General features: G+C 42.5%; 1 protein-coding gene across 1 annotated transcript in view; it reads right to left on the reverse strand.

Annotated features, from left to right (window-relative positions):
• CSMD1 (CUB and Sushi multiple domains 1) overlaps window positions 1-17,601 on the reverse strand; it is a 2,072,278-nt gene that overhangs the window by 60,850 nt on the left and 1,993,827 nt on the right. Inside the window, exons 52-54 of the mRNA XM_061404066.1 lie at window positions 12,760-12,933; window positions 2,056-2,229; window positions 519-692 (exon numbers count right to left, since the gene is read on the reverse strand). Of these exons, the coding sequence (XP_061260050.1) occupies window positions 519-692; window positions 2,056-2,229; window positions 12,760-12,933 (522 nt within the window). The remainder of the gene's footprint in view (window positions 1-518; window positions 693-2,055; window positions 2,230-12,759; window positions 12,934-17,601) is intronic.

Consider the following 17,601-nt stretch of genomic DNA (forward strand, 5'->3'; position numbering starts at 1 on the left):
AAGTTGCTCAGCTGTGTTCAACTCTTTGCGACCCCATGGACTATACAGTCTGTGGAATTCTCCAGGCCAGAATACTAAATGAGTAGCCATTCCCTTCTCTAGGGGATCTTCCCAATCCAGAGATCAAACCCAGGTCTCCCACACTGCCGGTGGAATCTTTACCAAATGAGCTATCAGGGAAGCCCTGAGATCTAAAACTTGAGATCTAAAAGCAGTTAGAACTTCTTAAGTACATCCTTAAGTCTAGAATTGTAAGGACCAAGGGCATGGAGTATATGTGGTAGAGATATCTCTACCGCCCAAGTGAGGAGAAGGATAAATGGAAGAAGTCTTTGAAGCACAGAGTCCCAGGCTTCTATGACTGAATATCTGGCCAAAGACCAGAGACCATGGAGAGATTTGTGTGTCATCCTCAGAAACGTTATTCCACCATGTGGAAAGTGGGTGCAGAAACCCTCCAAGCAGGCAGACAGACCCCCTGGTGTGTGGTTGCCCCCGCTGACCGGGGGCTCTCCTACCTCGGCAGGTGGGCAGGGGGCTGCTCCACTGGCCATTGCTCCGACACTGGGCTCGAGACGCACCCTGCAGCAGGTAGCCGGGGTTGCAGGTAAAGTTCACCATGTCGTTCAGGTTGAACTCGCTGCCATTGGTCAGCCCGTGGGCGGGGTTCCCCGGGTGTCCACAGGTGATGGCTGTGGAGGAACACAGGTCCACATGGTGGTCAGAAGATGAACAAGTCATCACCTTCACCTAGAATTCTTCATTCATACATATCATATGTGTTAAACGTGTTAATTAGAGGATTGACAGCAGATCAGATATGTTACAGATTGTGTTTATATTTGGAAGCAGAAACCAGGAGAAAGAGTCATGGGTTGAACCACAGGTTTTTATTATAACTAATTGTGGAAAATAACCAGCACCTGCTTTTGTTCATAATCATAATTATTTCTTATTTACTTCATGAGGGGATATCAAGTAATTTTGAAATAAAACAATGAAAAACAAGATGAAAAAATTTTCTGTTAATCATGAGTTTTGAATATTTTTCCCCTAGAAAACATCAGCTAATTTTGTGGAACTCTCATTTTGAAACATTAAAGGAATTTAGCTGAAAATTTAAATTACGTATGTATAAGTTATTCCCAAATCAATGTAAACATCATGAAATTAGCAAAAATGTGTGCATGCTCAAATCCTATTTTCTTCGACATCCCCTGTTTATGCAGTCAACTGTCATCCTTTGATGCCCACAATCACAGTAACACAAATCATGAAGATACTCTTGACTGGCCCTTTCAAAAGAAACACATTACAGCTGTAACACTGGTGTTCTTCTCACTTATCTTGTCAACCACTTTCCCTTTCAAGTAAAACTTTCACCCTTGACCTTTGTACATTTACCAGAGCACTATCACAGAGAAGATCCATCACTTTCGTAAACTTACATCAATGTTTCCTAATATGTTAGGAAAAATTGGCTTAAAAGGAAATTTGCAATAGAGGTACACTCTCTTCTAAAAATAGGAGTTGGCATTTGCCTTTGAAGTTAGAAAGTTTGAGGACAATTGTTACGTACAGTTTCACCTTCTACAAAAGGAAGGACTGCGTTCAAAGCTGTCTGTGTTCTTGACGAAGCAATGACAGAAACACAACACAACACAGAAGACTGGAGGTGGACTCGGGGGGCACCTGCGAAGTTGACCTGCAGACTCAGGCTCAGCAGCCCTACCCTCCACTAGTCAGAGGGGGTGTCCACCTGGTTGTCCTGTGATGGCGTCTAGGGGAATAAATGCCTGACATCCTCATCCTGGGACCCATCTGAGATGAGCTGTGAGCAAATGCAACGTGGATGGGAGGCTGGCAGAGGGCTGGGAAAACTTGGAATGGGAGGAGGACCAGAGATGGAAGTGGGGGAGTGCCCGTGTTCTCTCTCTCCCGTCAGCTCTCCATCTTCTCCTCTGAGATTAGACATGTCTGTGCTACAACTTAATGACAAAAGGAACACACCCCTAAGGGCAACACCGCCCGAATTAGTTCGCAGAAGGTACTTACGGACACAGACTGGGGTGTGTCCGGACCACTTGTGGTCTTGCAAGCATATCCGGACAGAAGTCCCCACGAGCCGGAAGCCGGGGTTGCACTGATACACCACTGTATCCCTGTAACTGAAGCCATCGCCGCTGATGTGACCATTCACGATGGGGTCCGGGGAGCCACAGTGGCCGGCTGGAAAATGAACAAAACCAACAAATACACGCTGGAGAGTGTGTCTTCTGTAAAAGCACATTTATGGACAAACAACAGGGTCCTACTGTTTAGCACAGGGAGCTACATGCAACAGCCTGGAATACACCAGAATGGAAGAGAATGTGAAACAGATTATGCATCATGTGTAACTGAGTTACTCTGCTGTAGAGAAGAGATTAACACAATGTCAATGGACTATATATCAATAAAAAATTATAGAAGTAATGCATTCATAATTTGTCTTTATTGTCAAGTAACTAACAGCCTTGAATACAAACAGTATTTAAAGGTTTTCCATTTATATAAATATAATATATATATATATTTTATATGTTTTGCTTTTCAGCTTAATTTTTCTCAACAGTTGTGGGAACATAAGTAATATTTCAAATAGAAAATTGTTAAAGGGTATCCCCTAGTTATGGTTTCTCCATTCATTTCTTCTACTTATTTTTCATTCATATTTTATGGTATTTATCTGGTAAATAAAAGCCAAAAGAAAGGAAGATACACTTGGAATTAACGTAAGTTTCGTAACCCTATTGAACATGTGTAGCACGGAAAGGTATGGAGGGATTTCCAGGGAGAGATTAGATTCCTGAACTATTAGTGAAATTCTAGAGGAAGGACTTGTGTTATAAAATAAATCCAGTTTCAGGAAACGTCCATTGGAGTCATGTTTTCAGGCCAGCAGTGTCTTTGGGGCTGGGGATTCCATGAGGAGTAAGACCGTCCTCAGAGGTCTGACACAGAAAGCATCCCAGGGAGTTTCATCTTAAAGAGGTGAGGAGTGGGGAGGAGGCATGCAGCCAAGCCGGGCATCACACACCCCGACAGAGACAACTGCAGGCCTAAACGGAGCACACCATTAGCCAGACCAAGGCGTCGAGTCCCTGTACTGAGAACCTGGATTTGATTTATTTTTATAGTCTCAGTTAAAATGAAGATTATGGAGTTATGGGACCAAACTATTCATTTTCCAGAAGCGCACCCATTTTAGCCTTTTAGGTTACAGCCTTACACATTTCACACTCTATGTTGTGCAACTTCCCCAATTTTGGCTACATTTAGCTATTAGTATTTCAGTGAGCACTGGTGCATGCGTGCTAAGTTGCTCTAGTCATTTATTTGCAACCCCATGGACTATAGTCCACCAGTCTCCTCTATCCATGGGATTCTCCAGGTAAGAATACTGGAGTGAGTGCCATGCCCTCCTCCAGGGGATCTTCCCAGTCCAGGGATCAAACCCATGTCTCTAGTCTCCTACATTGGCAGGCAGGTTCTTTACCACTAGCACCACCTGGGAAACCCTCTACTGAGCACAATCAGCAGCAAAGAAAGGGCAAGAAACTCTATTAACCGGAAAAAAAGAGAGAGAGAGAATTGAGATGAGGGATGAGGGCAGCCCTGCACGTTTCAAGAGAAGTATCTCCTAAATTAAATAAAGTGATGTGATTATCTGGGAGACCTCACACTGGGATGCCAGGCCTCTGGGTTTTGTGTTTGCTTGTTTCTTTTTCATTAGCATTTGGCTTCAGCTTAAACAAGATCGCTAAATGCTTTTAGGCAATTCTGCAGCCAGTATTACTGCACCTGGGTTAGGAGGCTGGATTTCCTGACAAATGCGTCAGAAATGGTTCCATCAAAGTGTGGGCAGAAAATCTCAGAGTGAAGAGCATGTGGATTATTTTGTTTTTACTTCAATCCGACTCATGAATTTAATAATCTGCCACAAACCAGAACCTGAGAGCTCTGGCTAGAAAGGAGCAAGTGATTTAGGTAGAATACTGTAAAACTGTAACTGCACGTGATTTTTAATTCAATGGATGGGTTGACTGACAGAGAGATATATACTAAAGGAATGGATGGATTTGCTTTTAGTTTAAGTATGAATTACAAATTCTATTATTTTCACATTCTTAGAACTTTACATTTTAATTCTCCATTTTCTCCCTGCTGAGGACAAGCATTACTATGGAGTGGGTAAGTCTCCAACAGCTTAAAATTGTTCTTGAGAGTCAGTAGCAGAATCAGGAATTCCATGCCGGGGTGGCTGTTTTCAGTTCTGGACAAGTGACTCTGTCTCACACCCTAAACCATGGGAAACATCATTCATTGGCCGGCTAAGATGAACTGCACAATGGAATGGGAATTCCATGAAATTCCAGAATGACTGAGATTCTATACATGAGATTGGGTCACAAGGGTCTGAAGGTTTCGCCTCATCTGCAGAATGAGTCCTCTGTGCCTTAAGCTGCAAGATCACTGGTCTTTAAGTTTATGCTACTTCAGATGTAATGACAGTGGTATTGTTTTTATTTACTATATTTTAGTTAGATGTCCCAAACAGAAGACATAACTCCTTTTAACAATCTTTCTCTAAAACTGAATTAGTAGGAATAAAATCCATGGAACAAATTCTGCTAAAACACAGAGTAGAGGCCGGGTCAACTCTCAGAAGTTGTGTTGGGGAGGCCATGAGTCAAACCCAAGGAGAACAAGGGACCCACAGGGGATTCTCGGTTTCCTCCCAGGTCCAGGGATTCCTGCAAACTCATCAGGAGCGGGAACTGGACATGGTGGATGGCAGCCATGACCCCTGTGGGAGCCCCGCTCATGGTCAGAAGCACAGAGAAGCCACCAGCCAGGGCCTTGATATCAATCAGCTTCGTCTAGCACATGGGCCAGTAGAACTGGATCTTCCTGGGTGTGATGTGTCTATCCCACAATGGGGGGATAGGGCCTCCACAGGCCCTGCCTCTCCAGGCAGCAGTTCTGGAAGGTTACTGTCCAAATTCTACACACAGATGCCATTGTGGTTTTTCAGTCACTAAGTCATGTCCAACTTGTTGCAACCCCATGGACTGCAGTGCACAAGGCTTTCCTGTACTTCACTATCTCTGTGAGCTTGCTCAAACATTGAGTCAGTGATGCCATCCAACCATCTCATCTTCTGTCACCCCCTTCTCCTCCTGTCCTCAGTACTTCCCAGCATCAAGATATTTTCCAATGAGTCAGCTCCTTTACATCGGGTGGCCAAAGTATTGGAGCTGCAACCTCAGCATCAGTCCTTCCAATGAATATTCAGGGTCGATTTCCTTTGGGATTGACAGATGCCTTAGTATGGGTTGTAGACCGACCATACAGTTGCCTGACAGAACAAAAGCTTTGCCAGCTTGTTTCTAGTGGAGTGACTATTCTGAACTCTGCCCTGGGATGAGTGGAATCCCTCCACCCTTCAGCCCCCACACCTGCTACTGCATCCAGGCATCTGGAAGGGGGCCCCGGGCAGGTGTATTTCAGAGATGGGGTCTCCCCATGGATAGGATTTTGCATTGTCCAGGTGAGCTCTTTGCACTGCACCTTGTCTCTGATGTTGCAATGATCACGGCCTGCAACCTGACAAATCGTACCGCCTTTCAGGGGTGACTTCACTGAGCGGTGGACACAAAGTGTCAGAGGTCAGTTAGCAGCTGTCCCTGAACACACAGTGAATGCACAGACCAAATGCTTCTTTCAAGACAGGGTCAGAGTCTGTGTCTTGAACCTGTGCCAGAGTCTCCTATAATTACCTAGACTCATGCAATTTCAGAAGGAAATTCTGTGATTTGGGAACTGAATCCAGTTCCCCTGGTCCCACGGACACCTGCTCCTCCAGGAGACCCATTGGGCACCCTGGCTCCCAGGTGACAGGGTGTCCTGGTCTGGGCCGACCTAGAGCCTGCATCTCCCATTGTAGAGGTTGGGTGTTCACAGGAACTGAACAAGTGTGCCTCCTGTCACAAGGCCCCTCTCTCACACTCTCAGCACACACACACATTTCCCACACCCCAGAATCCCCTATTTTAAGGTCACCTTCTTTTCACTGTGCCAGTTTGTATCAGGAAAAATACTAAATATTGGTTTGGGGATTAGAAGTGAATACACCCACACATTTTTACAAAATCTGCAAACCAAATTTTTCAGCCTCTGTATTTGCTTTGTGATTACTGGCACTCGTTGCTGAAAATAAAATAAGAAGCGTTACAACTATGCTGTACCTGCAGGAGACTGAGAAATGCAGTCTGCTTCATTCTGCAGGCTCCACCAGTAACTCCAGCTGAGGGGCTAAAGGCCTATTGGCAGTGACTTTTAAAGCCAGTTTATAAACTTCCACCCGAGTGTTAATAAATGGTCACGAAATTTCAGATGGATCAGATCCCCTTACGTGCAGGAAACAGGCTAATGGCTGAGCAGTAAAAACTGATATATGCATTTAAATCTCTAGATCTGGCATATTCATGAAGGAACACACTTGAGTTCCCACAAATGAGACTTTTTTCCTTCCATGAGCAATTCTGGGGGGTATCCTTGAGTGTCTTTGTGGAAGTCGGAGAAACTATAGTGTTGTAGCAGGTGTCTGAATCTTTGTGAGGATCGGCAGGTGGGGTGTGATGAGTGGGCGACATTCAGGGCCCTTAGTAACACCAACAACCAAGACTGGTCCCTTTGCCACAGAATATGTTTGTATCAAGTCTCTATTTGACACACTCTGAAAGTGAAAGTGTTAGTCACTTAGTTTCGTGTCTGACTCTGCAACTCCATGGACTGCAGCCCACCAAGCTCTGTCTGTGGGATTTCCCAGGCAAGAATCAATACTCAACTCAAACATCTCCTTTATTTTAGGTTTCCCTGCAGAAGGAGACTCTACCTCTAGGACCATCTATTTACAATACCATATGGTGAGGGTTGTTTTGTCTTAAATTCAGAGGATGGAAATGGTTTTTCTTACCTCTTCTTCTCCACCCTTGTCTATGAGTTCTAGAGCAGGGTCCTGGTCTCTGCACCACCTCTGAGCCCCTGCCTGATCCACAGGGGCATCTGTGAAAGGATACGGATTCCTCCCACATCTTGTTGCCATAGTCCCAGACCCTCAGCACCAAGGGACCACACAGAGCTCCCTGAGGACCGCCTGCCCCTCTGCTCTGCATCTCTGCAGCGGTCACTAGTTCTGTGGGGTGACTTACTTCTGGAACGACTCAAGTCTGTTTCTGTGGGTTTGGAGACACCTCTGCTCATGAAAGTGCCCCCGCCCCCAATATGGGAAGCATCTTGTGTGGCTCTCTCCCCTGCCACTCATTAATCTCAACTTTTTATTAAAGATACTGGGTTTTTATCTTATTTATTCCTTTGATTATAAATTCCTTATAGAAAAAAAAAAACTCCTATTAACTTCCTATCCTATGCAATATTTCTTGAGGAGTTAAATGAACATCACTAGACAATATTCAGAAATACAGATAGAAGAGCCTGTGGCTGGGGAGAATGCTGTACTTTTCACCTCTGAGCCACAGACAGCACAGATGTAAGCTGTGAAATTAGCACTGAGTGCTCCTAATAGTTTACCTTCCCTGACTATCACACAGCCTAAATTTTAGACTGAAGATCAATTTTATACCAGGATCAAGGAGGGTGGGGTTAATCTTTCTCCTCTAATATCTTTTTGGTGCAATACAAGCATTGTCATAACCAGTTGTTTTATTAAAAATCTGTACATGGATGTGTTGCAAAACACAAGGTTCTTGAATCCTTTCTGGTTTTATTCTCTAATAGCTATGGAAAAGCAGTGTCTACAATATCATTTTGAATCATGTCATCTATTAATAGCTACTTCAGCCACTCAGATGTCACCATGATATCACATTACAAAAGAATTCATCTCCCCATCAAAATGTATCAAAGGTCATCAAAGTGCAGCAAATGCAAACTTACCTCCAATAACAGCAAAATAATCAAATGAAAAAGAGATAATGTTCTTTGTGGAGGAAATGTCTCAATCTATCACTGATATCTTGAGGGCTACAGACTAAAGAAGTAAGAGAGTGAAAGTCATGATGGGTTGTTATGTGTTGATAAAGCTAAATGATATCAATGATCTTAAAAGACTAATGTGGTTCCTGCGATAGGAGACCTGGATTACAAATGGACAACCTGGTGGAGTCGGCATGTTCTCTGTTGAGTTCAGTGCAAGCTACCGCAAGGAAGATAAACAGAAGAAGATAATTAAGGGAGCATGGGGACTGTAACGCTTCCCTGATGGATTATAAGGTACCTGATGCGTAGATATGGGGTCAGCTTTCTTGGTACTTAATTCTGCAGTCCAGGGAGACGCGGAGTGCTGCACAGCAGACGGTGAATGAGAACACATCCTGGGCAATTCCCGGCCTGGGAAGACCCTGCTTGTGGCAGAGATGCCGCACTGATGAAGCGAGGGCAAACCCTTTAGAAAAATGGACTCTGATGCTCACAGGTAGCACTTTGCCTAAATTTTAGCTCTAATCATGGTTGCACACAGGGTTGCCAAGTTTTCCTTATTCTATCTTTCCTCAAAAATTCTAGCTTAGAATTCTGGCAAGGGACCTCAAATACAGCACAGGTTCAGTTCTCAGATGTTGAATGAAGAAAATCATCCTTCACCTTCTTAAATCCAGCTCTCCTACTGTTAACACTCACGAGACTCCCACTGTGACAGTGTCCATGCATGTGCTTGGCCATTTCTGCTGCCACGATCATAAGGAATCTGGCATGTTCTTCCCTGCTGGAAATCACTAGAAATAACCATTGTACCCCAGCTACAAACAGGATGCCTGCTCCACGTGAAACAGAATCTCAAGCAAAGGAATTCTTTTGTTCTAGTAACTCTAAAAATAAACAAGATACTTCACTCACAACTTGAAAAAATGCTCTTTCCAAAGTGTTTTGCATTATGATGGAGAAAGCATGCTGGGTATAGAATCAAAACAGCACAGAGTCCAATGGAGCCCCCCACAAACAGCTGCCAGGTAGCCAACCACTTCTTCAGGAAGTCTTCATCACATTCTTGGACAGATCCCACTTGTTGAAGAATAAATAAGGGGAAATATTTCCTATATTGAATCTGAAAACTATTCTTCTGTAAGCACATCTGGTATTTCAAGCCAATGAATGGAATTATGTATCACTAATGTCATTAGCAACCCTGGTCCTTGCCCTCAGCAGATGTGTTTAATTAATTTCAGTTTTTAAATTTTTTCCCACCAACTGTTTTAAATATTTGAAAATAGCTATTAATTACCTCCTAACTTTTCCCCCAGCCAAACTGAAGATCACAAGTTTCCTAAACATTTCTCACATGTCATGGTTACCAGAACCTTCACCACAAATGCATTTCAAGCACTCAGCAGCTCACTTGAAGTACCTCACAGAACTGAAGTCTTCACCCCAGATATGGACTGAAGGAAATAATACTAATAATCTCTTAGCACCATGAGCCTTCTGTTTCCCAAAACACCTGGTCCTTTGTGTGTGCTACGAGTTCATAATTTTCCCCTCATCATGTACATTTTAAGTTATATTACTTTTCATTTTGAGTAAAATATCATACTAATTCCATTATTTTCTTATGTCTGCATGTGTACATACTAAGTTGCTTCAGTTGTGTTTGATGGTTTCTGACTCTATGGATTATACCCCAGGCTCCTCTATCCGTGGGATTCTCTAGGCAAGAATACTGGAGTGGGTTGCCATGCCCTCCTCCAGGGGATCTTCCTGACTCAGGGATTGAACTCACATCTTTTATGTCTCCTGCATTGGCAGGAGGGTTCTTTACCACAAGCGCCACCTGAGAAGCCCTTCTTATGTCTTAAAAAAAATCTATCTGGCCAATAATTGATTTGAAGGGTTCCTGAATCTGCCATCAGATATTTCTTTTCAGTCTTTCAGCTAGCATCGTTATGGTCTTTCCCTGTCTGAGCATCTCCAGCACTGACAGTACTCTGTTCTCCACCTGCTTATCCTTCTCCCCAAGCTCTCCACTGTCTCTCACACAGTCTTCTGGGTCCTGTGGACATACATTCTTGCCAGGTTACATGATATTATCTACCCATTGGCAAGCCATTTTTTTCAGGAAAAGAGCTATCCTCCATTGTCATATTCTGTGTATTATGAATTCCAACCTGTAAAGTCTCACTGAGACTACGTTTACAACTTTCAAAATCTTTAGACTTCTTACCCATTCTTTACTCACTGGTTTAGAATCACACATGGCTATTCATCATTTCTCATCCTTTTCTAGGTGTGTGTTTTTGGCCTCCTCCAATTGCATTGTTCTTCATATCCTGCATCCAGGTTCTACAACACTATCATTTTATACATTATGATCTACACATTTTTCTTCCTCTGTCTTTCAGCTTAACTCCCTCTTTCAGAAGTATCTCAGTCATACTGCATTCCACCGAGGCCGTGCCTTTGAGTACCTCCATCCAGCCAACTGCGCATCTCATCTTTTCTACTTCAAAGCCCTAACCTTCCATCAAAGAATGCCACAAACCAGGTGAAGTTTTGCTTGCAATCAACAAGACTCAAGCTTGCTCCACGACTCAACAGTTACAAAAACTGAAGTTGCCACTGAAATTCTCTGCGGCCACTGCTGCCTTAGCATCCCAGGTCACTGGAAGGACCGATAACTTTTGTGAGCAGTGACCCACTAAGCAAATGAACATCGAGTTCACTTTCCATCTCACAGTTAAGAGCAGAGATGGAATTTCTTAGATCACCTGATTCCTTCCTTTGCAGACACGCTTCACTGCAGCTGACCGAGAAAACCTACCCCAACCACAGCAGCCTTAGGGAAGCACCACTCAACAGCCAATCTCATAACAGCAGCAGGAAAGCACAGGACGTCTCAAAAGCAGCACTGCCTCCTACATAAATCCCAGGGAGATGTCCTAGATGGCTGAGAACTACAGTGACTGCACTCAACAGGGAACTTACACACAGGCCTCGTATTAGAACAGCACAGATCCAACTCCTGCATTAATCTAAAGAAAGTCACTTCATGGAGAAGCATGAGAACCTCCTTCTCACATCGGTTACTGTTTCTTGGTCTGCTGCTTTACTTTCATCCACTTCCTTCAAATTCCTGAGTGTTTCTTCAAATTCCCTCCAGTGGAAAGAACAGATTATTGCTATTTAAATTCACTGGTCCTGGCTGAGTTCTTGAAGTCAGCCTCACCCGCAAAGGTTCAGAAGCCTAAACTTCCCGCTTCCACTGCATTGGAGTGGTTACAAAGCTATAAAGATCACAGAGACAGTTATAAAAGGGGCTTCCCTGGTGGCTCAGTGGCAAAGATTCTGCCTGCAATGCAGGGGCCACAGGAGATGTAGGTTTGATCCCTGGGTCAGAAAGATCCACTGGAGGAGAGCATGGCAACCCATTCCAGTATTCTTGCCTGGACAATTCCATGGACAGAGGAGCCTGGTGGGCTACAGTCCATGGGGTTGCAAAGAGTTGGACAGAACTGAACTGACTTAGCATGCACACATGCAAAGGCAATTAACATATTTTACTAATCACTTGCAGACCTAGAAGAAGCATGAAAATCTCTGCCCTTTAAATTGCTTACAGCAATTTTCATACACTTAATTTTTCAAAGGAAAAACTTTCAACCCAATTTTTTAAAGATTTTTTTTAATGTGGACCATTTTGAAAGTCTTTATTGAATTTATTAAATATTACTTCTGTTTTATATTTTGTTTTTCTGGCCACGAGGCATGTGAGCTCTTAGCTCTCTGACCAGGGATCGTACCAGCACCCCTGCACTTAAACGTGAAGTCTTAACCACTGGATCGCCAGGGAAGCCCCTCAACCCAACTTAAAAAAAAATGATCATGTAGAAAATGTTAATCCTTGGGGAAAAGAAGACCACATTATTAATACTATGCACACTTTCTATTTTACATAATTCATTGTCCTTACACTGACGGACGTTAATGGCACATTAACTTATTAATGTAATTTAAAACTTTTTAAAAAAGATAACAGAGGAAAAGTGAAAGTCACACAGTTTTGTTTGATTCTTTGCAACCCCATGGACTGTAGCCTGCCAGGCTCCTCTGTCCATGGAATTATCCAGGAGAGAATACTGGAGTGGGTAGCCCTTCCCTTTTCCAGGGGGTCTTCCTGATCCAGAGATCCAACCAAGGTACCCTGCATTGCAGGCAGATTCTTTACTGTCTGAACCACCAGGGAAGCCCTATTTTAAACAATTCATTGCCCTTACATTGATGGACATTAATGGCACATTAACTTATTAATGTAATTTTAAAATTTTTAAGAAGATAAAATATATGACAATTTTAAAATTTATTTTTTGTGCATTCTATTTTTTTTTAGTGTGTGTGTGTGTGTGCGTGCGTGCATTCTAAAACTATGAGGGCATTCGAGGGCAGTGCTACCTTCAGCACTCTATAAAATAATTTTTGTGTCATTTAAGGTGACATGTGACCTGCATTTATCACTCAGATTTTTAAAAATCCCTTTAGATATTTAAAGAGGAAGTGATACTCTAAAGAGTAGCATTAAAAGCTAGGTGGGATTTAGTTACTCTCGGTCAGAGCTTTCATGGAGAGAAGTACCAGGTTCTGTCTTGCTGTTCTCCATCTTTGAGGTCTGTTTGAGGCAAAGCAGTGCCCTTGCACAGATTAACTCACCCAGACAGCGAGTCTCGGGGCCGCTCCAGAGCCCATTGGCTAAGCATTCTCTGACGTGGGACCCCACGAGCGTGTAGCCCGAGTTACACGTGAATATGGCTGTGGCACCGTAGACTGTCAGCGTTCCAATCTTATTTCCATTTGGGGGAAAGGACAGGCTTCCGCAGGAGATCACTAGAAGGAAAAGAAAAACAGAGTGAACATTGTTGCAGGTCTGACATAGACTACTTTCTGTGTAAAAAAACAACAAAATCTCAAGTCTTCATTTTCATTGAGAAGCCGGGGGGCAGGAGTGTCATCTCACGGTGAGATGACCCATCACCTGGGACGTTTAATTTCCCTTCTCTTGTATCCTTGGAATGAAAACTTGAAACTTTAGAGTGGAATCCAAAATAGAGTAAGTCCCTTCCTTCACCCATTGCTATTTATTTTTTCATTCTCACAAGTAGCTACACTTTTCTTTAAATACACAGTATACAAATATTTTAGCCTACAAGCCAGGCAGTCCAACAAGTTGGCTTTCTGTGCCCTTTTTTGCTTACATCAATTACAAGAATCACATCCCAGTTACTGGCATCCACATGGCATAACAGGAACTGAGGCGTGTGGCTGGTCTTCCCCAAAGTCATCAACTGGCACAAGCTGTGTGGGATTAAACCCAGGACGCCCACTACAGCAGAAGCACTGAGTTCACTTTTTCTTTCATGTACTATTTGTTGGGACCATGAGCTTCATAAAAACGCTGACTATATGGAACGTGTACAGACTTTCTGAAAATTAAAAAAATATAAAAACTAGACCTTAAGTGATTATAGATGTAGGCACCCAGTTTACACATATGTTCCAGCATAATTATTGATCACTGACCACTTACAGCCACACGATTACTCCAGGTGGGGAGATGAATGCAATGGTCACTCTCATTACAGATACTTGTTATAACACCTGACTCCCTGCACTCGCAAAATCCACCGATGTTTGAGCGCACACACACACACGCACACACACACACACACACATTAGCAGAATCTCAGGGGAGGAGGGAGTCATAAAGTCATCAAGGTGAACTGCTCATTAGAGGCTTAAATATGATTTAACAGGTGAGAATGAAAGTGTCTGAAAAGCTCTTCTAAGAGGAGTGATAACAATTTCCTGCTGCACTAAGTGAGTTTTTATGTGCAAAGGGCTTGGGGCAAAGCTGCCAAGTAGCTAGAAATGACTGAGCCCTCATTAACAGTAAACTGATAAGAGGTTGTAAAGGAAAAGAGCAAGAAGGCACATGCTGGCTGCAGGCCACCCGGGGCCCGCTCAGCTTTGCCAGTTCCGAGCTCGGTGACACCTCCAAGCTCTCTCGGTCTCTGAGCCCTGCTGGTTCATCTCTGAAGGTTAACGCCAGCCCCGGCCAGGTAGGGCTGTGCACTGAGCTCGGCGAGAGGACAGCGGGTGGGGGCCACTAAGGCCCTGCGCCTGGCCGGGGCTGGGCCGGTGCTAAGAGTGAAGGACGTCTTGGGGCCTATTTGGGGAACTGGTTCCAAAATCTGAAAACCTTTACTGAAAATTCAAGTGAAGACCATTTTACTGTTTAGACCAATCTTTTGAATTACGCTGATTTTATTCCAAGACCCAAAACCCTGGTTCTGTTTCAGACAGACACACAGACACAGTCTGGAAATGTGTGCTCTGGGGGCACTGCTCATCAGAAATCTGGAAAAGTCAGCTCTGGAGTATTTCCTGATGAGAACATTATTGTTGTTGAGAGAGCTCTGAGGACTTCTTAGTTTCTGGGATTGCTACACTCTTACAGGGTCATATCTTATGCATTCAGTAATACTGCTAATGCGTTCGCTCTTCTACATGTCCATGGGTTTGAGTCAGATTTAGATGTTTTACAATTAATTATAAACTTCTCATTATGCCTTTTCTCAAACATGGCACGAACTTCACCTTGAGCAATGATTTTTTAAAAAAATTTAATTAATTATTTATTTAATTTATTTTTTATTTTTTTTTACTTTACAACATTGTATTGGTTTTGCCATACATCAACATGCATCCGCCACAGGTGTACACGTGTTCCCCATCCTGAATCCCCCTCCCATCTCCCTCCCCATACCATCCTCTGGGCAATGATATTTAAAGATCCCCTTGTAGCCACTCAGGATAGCTGGACCGTGTTTTGAAACCTCAGCGTTAGTAAGAAGGGAGGTCTGAGCACACCTCCTCTTGGAGGTCCTGATGCACTGTTAATGGTGGACCCGCACAAAGGAGGGTGGTTTTCACATCTGTTCTATTTTTTTAGCCTCTGTTAAAAATATCCTGGTGACGAAATTATTTTAGGCTTGTCCTCTACTAAGCTTCACTAGACTATAAATAAGAACTACTGGGACAAAGCATTAGCTTTCCAGCAGCTGGATAATGGGGTCTCAGATGTGGAGATCTGGGTGGCAGAAAACCCACCACATTAATGAGGTGGGCAGCACCAACACAGAAGCCCCCTAACAGAAAGAGAGAACTCCTCTACCCTAAAAACAAATGGAATCCTTTGTCAAATTTCCAAGGGGAAGCTTGATGTCCCTGCTCTTCTCTCCCATCACGCTTTCAAGGATAAAGTCAGTGACCCTCACATGGTGCACACCCTCGGGCACAGAGCTTGGTCTCTTGTACCATCTCCAGCAATAGGTAGCAGGGCTCCTTGGAGAAGAGCAGAGTCCATGTTTGGGTGAGGAAAACTCAGGAAGAGCATAAAACACCCTGTCTTTATGAGGAAACACGGCTGATTTCAGAGATGTCAGAGGTTCAAGGGTAAAAGGCACACCCCCTGGCCACAGGGTGACCAACCGAACAACAGATACTAACAAAGACACAAACCAAAAGGCAAGCAAAGAATTCTGTGGAAGCCAGTGATTTTAGAAAAGGCCGCACATCCTCAAGGACGTTCAAAGGAGACAAATGACAAAGTGAGACAGAACAACTCGTGCACAACGCGGGGAGTCAGCGAACGCCCAGCCATCTGCAGAGAATGTCTGTGGCTCCGATGCCTGGAGACGGCTTCAGGCCTGGGGCCTGGTGGAGGCTGTCCACGGACCGGACTCAGCGTGAGACCCAGCAGATTAAAGTACCTTAATCGAGAGTCGGGAAATCAGACTTCTGAGAAATCAGCAAGAGGGAGGTAGAGATACAATTCATGGATGGCCAAAGCCCAGTTCTGTCTTCTTTTCACAAATGAGAGTGGAACTGGGCTGCCAGTGGTTCAGTTTAAGAATCAGTGTGTTTTTCATCTTTTACTGTTGTGAGTATGTGATATCACTGACTGAATACCATTGTCTTATGATTGGTCAGTAGAATTCTGTATCATTAGAACCACCATTGAATAGAAAAATCTGTAATCAATTTTTAAAATCCAGATGTATATCAGAATTATCTGGGAATTTTCTGGAAAATACAAATGCCCAGGTATTGCTTTTTTTTTCTGGAGCCCTAGATGTGTTTCTAAAGAGCAGTCAGTTTTAAAAACAACTGGACTATATGAGGATCTTTTACTTTTATCTAGTTTGTTTCACTTTTTCTATTTAATATTCAGTGCTACCATTTCATTTAGTTTACATTCTTTAATTTCTCCATCTCTTTTGTTGTTGTTCTTTCTTAAAACTTTATCAAGTGTAGTAGAAAAGCTTTTGTCTACATATATATATATACATATATATAGTATGTATAATAGATATATTTTAGAAAATTTAAGAATTATTGCCTAGCTAAAAAAAATGACATTTAATTCCACTTGGTTGACTTAGTATGAATAGAATGCTTGATTTCTAATCTATATTCATTCAAAACTTTGATATAGTTTCATGTATTTTGGCATCTAGTATTACTACTAAAATTCTAGAAATTTATTATCTTAGTGATTAAAAAAAAAGATTTAAACAAGGCTTAAAACTTCTAATCCAATTCTGAGACTATAAAGAAATACAATGTTATTTAAAAAAAGGAAAGAAAAGAAAGAAATGAACATGTGATACAGTATTATTAATTGAAGGACAGATTTTGTTCCAATTTCACAAAACTTTACTCTAGTGTCCGTTATTTGTTTTCATATCTTATTCAAGACTCCACATTGCATTTGATTGCACTGAGCAGCTTCAGCTGCATGCAACAAATTCTGGTAAATTCTCTTTCAATTTTTATTCTATTACAAATATTTTCTAATTTTCCTTGTTATAGCTTCTTAGGTACCTTCATCATTTAAAAGTGGACATTTATCCATTATACAGAATCTAGAAAAATGGTACTTAAGAATTTACTTACAGGGCAGCAGTGGAGAAACAGACATAGAGAATAGATTTATGGACATGGGAAGAAGGGAGGAGAGGGTGAGATATATGGAGAGAGTAACATGGAAACTTACATTGCCATATGTAAAATAGCCAATGGGAATTTGCTGTATGTCTCGGGAAACTCAAACAGGGGCTCTGTATCAACCTAGAGGGGTGGAATGGGGAGGGAGACGGGAGGGAGGTTCAAAAAGGAGGGGATATATGCATACCTATGGCTGATTCATGTTGAGGTCTGACAGAAAACAACAAAATTCTGTAAAGCAATTATCCTTTAATAAAAAATTAATTTTAAAAAGTGGATATTTAATTTGCAAATACATGGGACTTAAAAAGGTAATGTTGATATTAATTTCTCATTTTGATATTAATTTCTCATTTAAATGCTTTCTCCTCTGCAATCACCTTCTGTGCTTTTTTTAGTCTAACTTTATTGAGGCTTTTGATGGCTAAGTTGAAGATCTCTCTTAGTAAATGTCACATTGTACTTGAAAATGCGACAGCTATTTTC

Source organism: Bos javanicus, chromosome 27 (genome assembly GCF_032452875.1).
Source record: "Bos javanicus breed banteng chromosome 27, ARS-OSU_banteng_1.0, whole genome shotgun sequence".
Classification (NCBI taxonomy): Eukaryota; Metazoa; Chordata; class Mammalia; order Artiodactyla; family Bovidae; genus Bos; species Bos javanicus.